This window comes from Leiobunum rupestre, chromosome 3, assembly GCF_980474605.1.
Source record: "Leiobunum rupestre chromosome 3, qqLeiRupe1.1.hap1, whole genome shotgun sequence".
NCBI classification, from domain to species: domain Eukaryota; kingdom Metazoa; phylum Arthropoda; class Arachnida; order Opiliones; family Sclerosomatidae; genus Leiobunum; species Leiobunum rupestre.
The window spans coordinates 29,665,049-29,675,525 of record NC_143386.1 but is presented as its reverse complement, the minus strand read 5'-3'; the positions used below and the strand labels follow the sequence as shown (position 1 = coordinate 29,675,525).

The following is a 10,477-nucleotide window of genomic DNA, read 5'->3' as shown; positions in this document are numbered from 1 at the left end:
GTCTAAAAATGGAAACGCGAGTTCTTTGTCAGACTGGCACGAGAAAAGGACGGCTTCGTCGCGAAAGCACCCCGAAATCACTTGTTTTCAAGCGTAACGACTAACGACGGAACCTTTCCAATAAATGGGTGGTAGGTGTTGCATACTGAAAATCACACATAATATTATAGAGGGGTATAGATTTCTTGGCTAATCGACCGACATATGTCTCCGGCACCATCTATAGAGGCGACATGCTTCTCAATTAAACTCACAGAGGCGACATGCTTCTCAATTAAACCCACAGAGGCGACATGCTTCTCAATTAAACCCACAGAGGCGACATGCTTCTCAATTAAACTCACAGAGGCGACATGCTTCTCAATTAAACCCACAGAGGCGACATGCTTCTCAACAAAACCCACAGAGGCGACATGCTTCTCAATTAAACTCACAGAGGCGACATGCTTCTGAATTAAACTCACAGAGGCGACATGCTTCTCAATTAAACCCACAGAGGCGACATGCTTCTCAACAAAACCCACAGAGGCGACATGCTTCTCAACAAATGTCACGGATGTGACAGGCTTCTAGGAAACATCTTTAGAATTCATGGGTTGGGAGGGGATATGTTATATTCTGTCTCAAAAAAAACAGAACCTAACATATCTGTAGAAATATTGATTAAAATTCAATGGCAATCAAGATATTTTTCTCAACATTTCTACAGGCCACAAAAACCAAGCCTTTACGCGGCGTGCGCCATCAGTAACTTTTAATATCAAAGAAAATTATAGTGTTACGATAAAACGTATTATTATAATTTAACTCGATATAAAAGCGAAACTAATTGGTTTAAAGTTAGTTTAACGTGAAACATTCCTTTATTTTAAATACATTATTTCACTTTTTAATAGAGTCTTCACTAAAAGAACTCGTAATCGTGATCTAATTTTCACGTTAGTTCTGCGGTAGAACGCTCACCTCTCGTGCATAAGGGCTCGGGTTCGAATCACGGCCGATTAAAAAATTATACTACACCCAATGACAAAAAGAGGGCGCTTTTGGAAAAACCTTTTCCCTGATTCTAAGAAACTGGGTACGCAGTGATTACCCTTTGCCCCGAAAATGCGCCGGCCTGACAGACAGACTGACAGACAGACACGGTGGTTGTATAACCCCTCCTAGGGTACAAAGTTCCCTCGGAGAGGTAAAAAGCAATCAAGGTGAGCCTTCTATTTCAAAATAAAACAATTCATTGCTTAAAAAATAATTTAAAAATGATAAAATTTATATTTCAGAATTCCTTGGTGAAAAAAGAACAGGACACATAGGCAAGATAGGAACATTCCGAATGAAGAAAACAAAATAAATAATTGCATGTAACTCACATCAAAATATATTTATAAAAATGCAATAAAAATTCTATTCAATTGTTATGAAACTAAGATTTAGTTCTACAATTTAACGTAGTATTATTAACGTTAATAACAATTAGTTCTGCCTTGTCATATTTCCGCAATTTGACCGGAACGTTAACATTAGAGAACGGTAAATAACGCCCTTAAACTCGAAATACGGTAATGTTTAGAAATTAATAATTAAAGTGTTTTAGGACGTACACGTCTATATGTTATATCACTCGATAGATAATTTAACGTAGTATTATTAACGTTAATTACAATTAGTTTTGCCGTGTCATATTTCCGCAATTCGGCCGGAACATCAATATTAGAGAACGGTAAATAACGCCCTTAAACTCGAAATACGGTAATGTTTAGAAATTAATAATTAAAGTGTTTTAGGACGTACACGTCTATATGTTATATCAATCGATAGATACTTTAACGTAGTATTATTAAGGTTAATTACAATTAGTTTTGCCGTGTCATATTTCCGCAATTCGACCGGAACCTTAACATTAGAGAACGGTAAATAACGCCCTTAAACTCGAAATACAGTAATGTTTAGAAATTAATAATAAACGTTGTTTAGGACGTACACGTCTATATGTTATATCAATCGATAGATAATCTAACGAAGTATTAGTAAGGTTAATTACAATTAGTTCTGCCATGTTGTATTTGCGCTATTCGGTCGGAACGTAAACATTAGAGAACGGTAAATAACGCCCTTAAACTCGAAATACGATAATGTTTAAAAATTAATAATAAAGGTTGTTTATGACGTACACGTCTATATGTTATATCAATCGATAGATATTTTAACGAAGCATTATTACGGTTAATTACAACTAGTTCTGCCGTGTCGTATTTGCGCAATTATATCAATCGATAAGAAATGGGATAAAACTGTTAAATTCGTATTTCTGTAGTATAGACCAACATTCCTATTCTTTCGTCGCGTTTCCTACTGTAGTCACAAATGTACTTTTAGAATTTTCGTTCTGGCAGATTGACGCTGGTGAACCTTGGACCTGACGGCTGTGAAAATATTAAGTTACTCCACAAATAAATTTACTCGTAATTCATAAAAGAAATACCTCTTGTACTTTAAAATATTCCATATTATAATAATAAAGGTAGGCGTAATACTTTCAATTAATTTTCTTCTATTATAAGGATCCATATAACCATTATTAGATTTGATTAAAATCATTTAAGTATATTAAGCTAAACCTCGGTCACGATAAAATCGTTCCTTTAAAACTTCAACACGTTTCCGATAAAACCGATGCACCTAAACCACTATGGAACCTATTTTCTTTGCGGTACAATAGAAAACCGATGAAATGTAATTAATCTAATATTAGACTTATAATGGAATGATTTTTTTATTTTTTTCGGAAAAATACGGAAAATATTGGGTGGAACCGAGTACAAGAGGACGAATATTTGAATTGGTACTATTACATTGCTAAAATTAAGATAATGATTAAATTAACGTTAAAAGGTATAATCAAATTACCACCGATTTTAAACTTTTAATGTTTGAAATTATTACAAACTTGGCATAAACAGTTAAAAGGCATCTACAATCTTATTTAAATAATTTCCTAACCAAGGCCTGGTTCAAAGAGTCTTCACCCAATACTACGCACTGTGATACAAAACCAAAAATTACACAAACCGCGAGCTAATTTTGCAAAAATGCTGACCCCAAGGCACTCATTTAGCCATTCTAAAATGCGGTAAATGTTATCAAAATATAACGACTGGTGTCTTTCTCAATTTGAAATTGAAGGAGAGAGCCATAAAGTAAACAACTCGCATAGAGTGCAAAGCTCTTTCAAAGCTCATGAAACATTAATCCTAACGGGCTAACTTGTTTTCGAGGCGTGATTAAATATAGTGCGAAGAGCGATGGTGTAGTTTTTAAATTTTTTACAGTATAAACTTACTTTTTTAACCAGATATTGTACATTTATTTTAGGTCAACTTATTAATTTTATACCTCGAAAACCAGACGTTGCGTACAAAAAGGTTTCACAAGTTTCTCTGATAGCCTTGCACTCTATGTGAGTGGGTTACTCTATCGAGAAAGATTAGTTATTTAGCATATTTTGTTTCCGTTATTTTCCTTTAAATTTCCAATGCATTTCCCTGGTTACTCTGATGTTAGTCAACAATATTTTATTTCATTCGTCACTTTCAAGAGGGGTGGCCGCCGAATCCATTTCGTGATTGCTATTCTTGGAATTTGATTTTGTTTTGGCCTTAAAAGCAACGCTACAAACCCTCCCAATCGTAGCAGTGAGACAGATTCATCAACCAAAAGAGACTTCGCGCAGAACTTCCAGCTTGAAACTATCAAAATGAGCAGCCGCGAAGGGAAGAAACACAAGTGCACCGAGTGCGTCTATGCCACGAACCAAAAGGGCCATTTAAATGTTCACAAAAGAAAACATACAGGCGAGAAACCTTTTCAATGTGACCAATGTAAATACGCATCTGCACGAAAAACCAATATGATTTCCCACAAAAGAATTCACACGGGCGAAAAACCCTTTCATTGTGACCAGTGTAGTTACGCATCTGCACAAAACAGCCAACTGAGTGACCACAAAAGAAACCACACGGGCGAAAAACCCTTTCAATGTGACCAATGTAAATACGCATCTTCACGGCATCGCGATTTGATTTCCCACAAAAGAACTCACACGGGCGAAAAACCCTTTCAATGTGACCAATGTAGTTACGCATTTGCACAGAAAACCCATTTGATTTCACACAAAAAAACTCACACGGGTGAAAAACCCTTTCAATGTGACCAATGTAAATACGCATCTGCACGAAAGGGTCAATTGACTTCTCACAAAAGAACTCACACGGGTGAAAAACCCTTTCAATGTGACCAATGTAGTTACGCATTTGCACAGAAAACCCATTTGATTTCACACAAAAAAACTCACACGGGCGAAAAACCCTTTCAATGTGACCAATGTAAATACGCATCTTCACGGAAACGCGATTTGATTTCCCACAAAAGAACTCACTCGAGAGAGGAACCTTCTGGATGTACACAGCGCGGATACCGGGCCAGACACCCGATAAATTTTATTAACCGCGAAAAATCGCGTCACGCTCAGAGGGCAGGCTCACACAAGTGCCGAATTTACGACCAGAACCTCGCCACGAAAAGAAACCTCCGAGATCACCCTCGAATCCATGGTCTCTCTGAAAACCAATCTTCACAACCACGGCTGATCAAGAGTCTATGCCGTCAATGGGGAATTGGGTCTTGCTCGGTTCAGCTACGACGCGTCACAAATGAACAGTTTGAAGCTAGAACCGAAAACAACGTCCCCACTTACGTCGTACAACCCAAAGTGTCCGACCCTGACGCGGACCCAACCGTGACCCTACCCGTTAAGAAGGAAGTGGTAGAATGCCTTTCAGTCGATGTCAGCGCCATCAAACTAGAGCCTATTTATGACATCATGGAGCTTGTTGGTGTTCCGTCAGTTGTCAAGTTAGAAGAGTTAAGATATCGGCCAAATGGGGATAACACGAACACTCTTGTCAAGGTTGAATGCGGTTCTGAAAAACAAAACTTGTAAATTTTAGAGACCCAACATACGAAATAAGTGGTTTTCCTGTCATTTTAATCTCATTTTTTTATTTGTTCCCAACTAATTAAGACATATTCCAACACGTTTTGCCTTTTTTGATTACGTTTTGCCTTTTTTTATTTTTTCAGACATTGTTCATAAATTGAACGAAATTGCTTGCTTATTTTTCTCATTTAAGTATTCAGTTTAATTTGAACAAAATGAAAGGGTTTTCCTTCCGATCGGTCCTTTAAGAACTCAATTCCTGTTTAAGAAGACTACATGTCAAATGCGGTTCTAAAGAATTAAAACTCCCAATTTAGAATAAAACTACATGTCAAATGCGGTTCTAAAGAATTAAAACTCCCAATTTAGAATAAAACTTTCCCACGTCGCTCTCCAGACTCCTGTTTTCAATTCCATCGGAGAGTAAAGACACAGTCAATTAGAACGAAAATCGGAGAGTACAATATCTAAACTACAGAAAAGTATTGATTAAAAACATCTTTTACATCAAAACGGGAATTATATCGCTACCAAATTGTCTAATACGGATACTTGATCCAATGACTTGTAAACAACAGTTGTTGCGTAACGGATAATTAATTAATAAAAGCTTTGAAAAAACCTATCCTCAGGCCACAAAGGAATAAAATATTATTCCAATAAAATCCAACTAAACATTGAAAGGAGTCCACCTAATCACTCCACTAACATTAAAGAACCACTTTTACCAAATTAAACTAAGGTATTAAACTTATAAACAATAATTACTCGATATATCAACATCGAAATTGACTTCTACCTATATACTCGAGCGTAAAAATTAATTGGAAATTGTCCGGAAAATTCACTTTTTTTCACGCCGTTTTTAACTACCTTTATTTGCCACTTTTTATTTTTTTTGATATTTAATTAAATAAGTTTCTATCGAGTTTTCCTTTCAAGTTAGAAAACGAACTTTTTCTTAAATAATTCTCAACATTACTCTGATTTCATTCATCAATTAAAGATTTGAAAGATAATTTTTAAAGTAAGAACTTTTATTTATTTACTTATTTTATTAAATGTTCATGGAGTTAAGGTTGTTTATACCAAATAATAGTAATTAGCTAGGCCCAAGTCATCTAGCGACTTTTAATACCTTAAACAGGTGGCCGTGTTACAACGCTTGGGATTGTGGTGGCAAGCCATTCATGGCAACAGCTCCTTTCACTCACAATTACCGTTAACCTTTATAACTCTTTATGGGAAGGGGAAACCGAACAACTCCAATGAGGAGAGTACTTGCAAACTCTACGCAGAAGGAAGGGTTCCGAGTTTTCACCCATTGTAACAAGTTGGAATCGAACCCGGTTCCTCTGGCTGCGAGGCAAAAGGGCTAATTAATCCGCCACCCCACTCTAGCCCTGACACCGCAGCTTAGGAATGAAAATATATTTTCATGTAATCCGTTATTAAAAGCAGTTTCTTTTGATAGTTGGATTTTTATTGGATGATTGACAGGCCCGTAGCCAGGGGGGGGGGGCATTCGGGGAAGATGCCCCCTCAAAAGTTAATTTTATTTGCCCCCACCTGCCCCTTCAATTTAATCCATTCCCCCTCAAAGAATATTCTGTACCCCTTCCTCTTTATTAGTTTTTTAAACTTCTATTCGTTTAAATTTTCGTTTTGAACCACTTGTCTTTGTCTAAGGCTTAGATCGTTATTTATAGTTAACTATTTCTTAATAAAATACAAGTTGTAGAATGGTCTGCTTCAGAAAGCAAGGTTTTTTTTGTTGAACACCAAAAACATTTCACGGTGCCACTTATGTTAATTTTTGAAATTAGGTAACGAAAAAAATGTGCCCCCTCACAAAAAGTTACTGCCCCCTTAACAAAAATTTTCTGGTTACGGGCCTGATGATTTATAAGCATCTGGGTACTTAAGTTTAGCTTAATTAGGACACCATATTTAACCTCTGTATGTTATTTCATTGCGATTGGTCAAGGATTTTGCGTTATCACAATTACCCCACCCCTTTATCACAATTTGACCCACATTTTGGGGTAAATGTGATCAGTAACAGAGTTAAATTAAATAATTAATATTTAAATATCTATTTATTTGATATTAAATTTGATTGCGTAGTTGTGCAGGATAAAGTGGCCATATTAATGGTACCAATTGTTAAGAGGATGTTATGTTTAGTTTAGGAGTAATTTCAAGTAAACTTCAAAAAATATTTTGATCACACTTACCTCCATTGACCTTAATCATTTATTCCTTTGGACCAAAAAGGTTTTATTTGTGCTATCTAAAAGTGTTTAAATATAAGCTAACTTTTTCCGTGTTTATTTCTGTGTTAGTTATTTTTGGATCGGTCTACACTAACTCGCAACTTAGCAAAGCCATTATTTTCATGATTACTGACGACGTGAGAGTAGCGGCGTTAAGCGGGTAGGCTAAGAAATAGGTGTTTTTATAAATTAACGTGGCCTTCTTGTTTAAATGTAGCTACTACGTCACAACTTTAACTTTGGTAATATTACGAGAGCTCGCTTAGGGCGCGAGAAACCTCGGATTTTCACGTGCGCGTGCAAACCGCGCGTGTCGAAACTATTCTAATAAAGCTATGACTTCGTGACGTAAGAGCAACATAAAAACAAATTCGGCAAGCGTAGCTGAATTTATAAAAATAACTATTGGTGGCCCTCCTATAATCAGAAGTTGTGGGAATGTGGGGTGTTTAAGTGACTAGCTTAAAACAGGCAAGTCCAAGTGCAAGTGAGTTTTAGAAACAAGGACCACCGAGCGTACCTCTTTTCCGGCCAAACTAGGAGGTAAAAGCGATGTTCGTCTCCATTTTTACCTCTCCGAGGGGACAAAGTCCCCTAGGAGGGGTTATACAACGACCGTGTCTGTCTGTGGGTGGGTCTGTGGGTGGGTCTGTGGGTGTGTCTGTCTGTCAGGACTGCGAACGCGTTCGCATTTTCGGTGCAAAGTGTAATCACTGCGTACGCAGTTTCTCAAAGGGTTGGCAAAACCACCGTGTGACGGTGAGCGTTAACGGATTCATTTGCGGTTTGGTTTGGATGGTGTTTTTTCGCTCACCGTCGTGACGGTTTGGCGTATTACGGTTTTTGTAATGTTTATGCGTAGGTTGTGAGTGTTGAATTTGTTGTGTTTGTGTTCTGATGGTTGTGCATGTTGAGTCTGTTGTGTTTATATGGGCGTTTTCTCTCCAACTTCTTCTTTATGACTTTGGGACGGACCAAGTGCTGAGTGTAATGCTACCTCTCAACGTCCAATGGCAGGGTTTCCACCAGTTGTACACGGTATTCGTCTTAGTATCAATTTGCGATCGCATCGGGCGGGATTTGAACCCGAGACCTCCTGATTGACAGGCGGACGTTCTACCACAGAACCACCGACACTTGTTACGCCTTATTGAAAATTAGACCTTCAGCTTTATCGGAAGCGTATTTAATAGAGTACGAAATTTTGGTTTAATTGAAATAGAATTGAAATTGAAATTATTGCATCGAAGAAATTCTAATTTAGCGTTTCTCTATTGATTAAAAACAAATGCGCCACCCAAGTTTCGAACCCAGACCATTCGGCTTGGCAGTCGAGCGCTCTACCACAGAACCACCGATAGCTGCTTAGATTCACTGAAATTAAGACAGGCATCGTAAGCATAATAGGTAATAAAGTCTTTTTTTATTAATGAATTTATGAAGGCCTAATCTGGTATTTTTTAAAGGTTAAATCTTGTTTTAGCGCAGTCAGCCGAGATTAGAGGGTTAAAGGGTAGACCCTGTGGGCGGTCCACTTTCTTAACGACCTATATATAGTTCTGTTAATTCAAAGGAGATAATTTAACGTTAATTGCTTTAAGAGGTGGCGGTTAGTCAAGTGGCTCTCTGTGCTTTGTTGATGGTAAGGTTTTTGCTTCTTGTAAATACATTTGGTGTGGATATTTGGATATCTACGATTTCTAACGCAGTCAATGATTTCTTGGGTGTGCGAGTCATTATATGATATTGGAAATTGGACGGCATTGGTCTTTTTCATGTGGTATGCGTCACAACGTCAACAGGAAGTGAACGAGTCGTCCACTACCAGATATCTACGGTATCTTCATCAAGGGCGAGTGTTGAAATAAAATGAGCGTTAAAGATGCGGCAAGTATTTCGTAAGCGAGTAATTCCAAAAAGCCTCTGTAGATATTTCTTTCATTAAAATTTGCGTCGTATTATATTTAACTGATAAACTTGTTCTGTAAAAGGGTGTAATTCAACTACTTAACTTATGATATTCTGAATAAATTAAAATTGGTCGTTTCGTCTCAATTATTTTAATTATAATTAAAATTTTATACCGGGCGGGATAGAAATGGGTTAATATTTTTAACAAATAACTCTAAATTGCGGAGATATATCTTTAAGGGTTATCTCGAGAAATTAATACCACTAGGGACAATTCTACCGAGGAGAGGTATATTTTGGCTTGCCAACTTGTTGGGTTTGTGCGCTGTGCAGTGCCGCGACCTCTGAGCGGAATAATTGCAGATAATTAAACCAGAGTGCCCAACGAGAGATGTCAGTACTGCCCCGAAAGAAGGCACTTTCGCCTGAGATATTAGAGAGAACAACGCCGTGAAAATGGCTGGAAGTACTCCTAATACAATTTTATCCACCAGATAACGACTCTTCACCATCTGCTCTTCGAATTTACAGTCAATTCGTTGGTAGGCGTCGTAAAAAAATTGGCCGTAGCGGGAGTCTTATCGCAAAATGGATAGAGTTCGTTCAATAGACCTTTCCATAAAATGTTCGTTACGGTAAGAGGGGAAGGAACACTGTTTTTGCTAGGTTGATATAGCTCAACGTTATATATATTAATCCTTGTTTTTACGCTCGGTATGTCGTCTGCTACCGAGTGTAAGTATTTACAAAACACGGCGGATTAAAATTAATCCAAGTGATATTGTTATAAAATACTACCTAATAAATATCTAAGTATTAAAAAAAGTAGCATCAGACCCAAATGTGTGTCAGAACGGTTAATGAGAGTTTGTCGCAAAGTTAAAAAGGTAAACGAAGGGGGGTTGGAAAATACGTCATTAAAATCGAGGTACAACTGCGCCACCGAGTGTCTATGGGTGAGTAAATCGAAGAGAGAAAATCGAGCCAGACTATAGACTAAATATAATGTTTGCTAGTACTATTCCAACTAGTAGGTTATGTAGTCTATAGTGCGACTAGGTTCACTAGAAATTTTAATAGGCGCGAAGGTACAGCTGACACACTTTTGGGTCTTATGCTACTTTTGGTAATAACAATACTTTTACAGATTTGATTTGAGTATTGCAATAATTATTCATTTAATTAGTATCGAAAATAAATTAAAGTCAGTTTGAACTCCGATGTCACTAACAAGGAGACGACCCAAGGTGTTACACACCGATTTTGTTCAAAATCGGGGGATTGGTAGACCTTC

At 37.3% G+C, this 10,477-nt stretch overlaps 1 protein-coding gene across 1 annotated transcript; it reads left to right on the top strand.

The window, feature by feature from the left end:
- Positions 1-3,600: 3,600 nt before the first annotated feature.
- Positions 3,601-4,999, top strand: LOC149951409 (uncharacterized). The gene has a single exon (XM_090169077.1). It carries the CDS (start codon positions 3,755-3,757, stop codon positions 4,997-4,999), a length of 1,245 nt encoding a protein of 414 aa, XP_090025203.1. The 5' UTR covers positions 3,601-3,754.
- The last annotated feature ends 5,478 nt before the right edge of the window (positions 5,000-10,477 follow it).

Coding starts and splice junctions, on each gene's coding strand:
- LOC149951409 (XM_090169077.1), top strand. CDS start 3,755: ATGAGCAGCCGCGAAGGGAAGAAACACAAGTGCACCGAGTGCGTCTAT.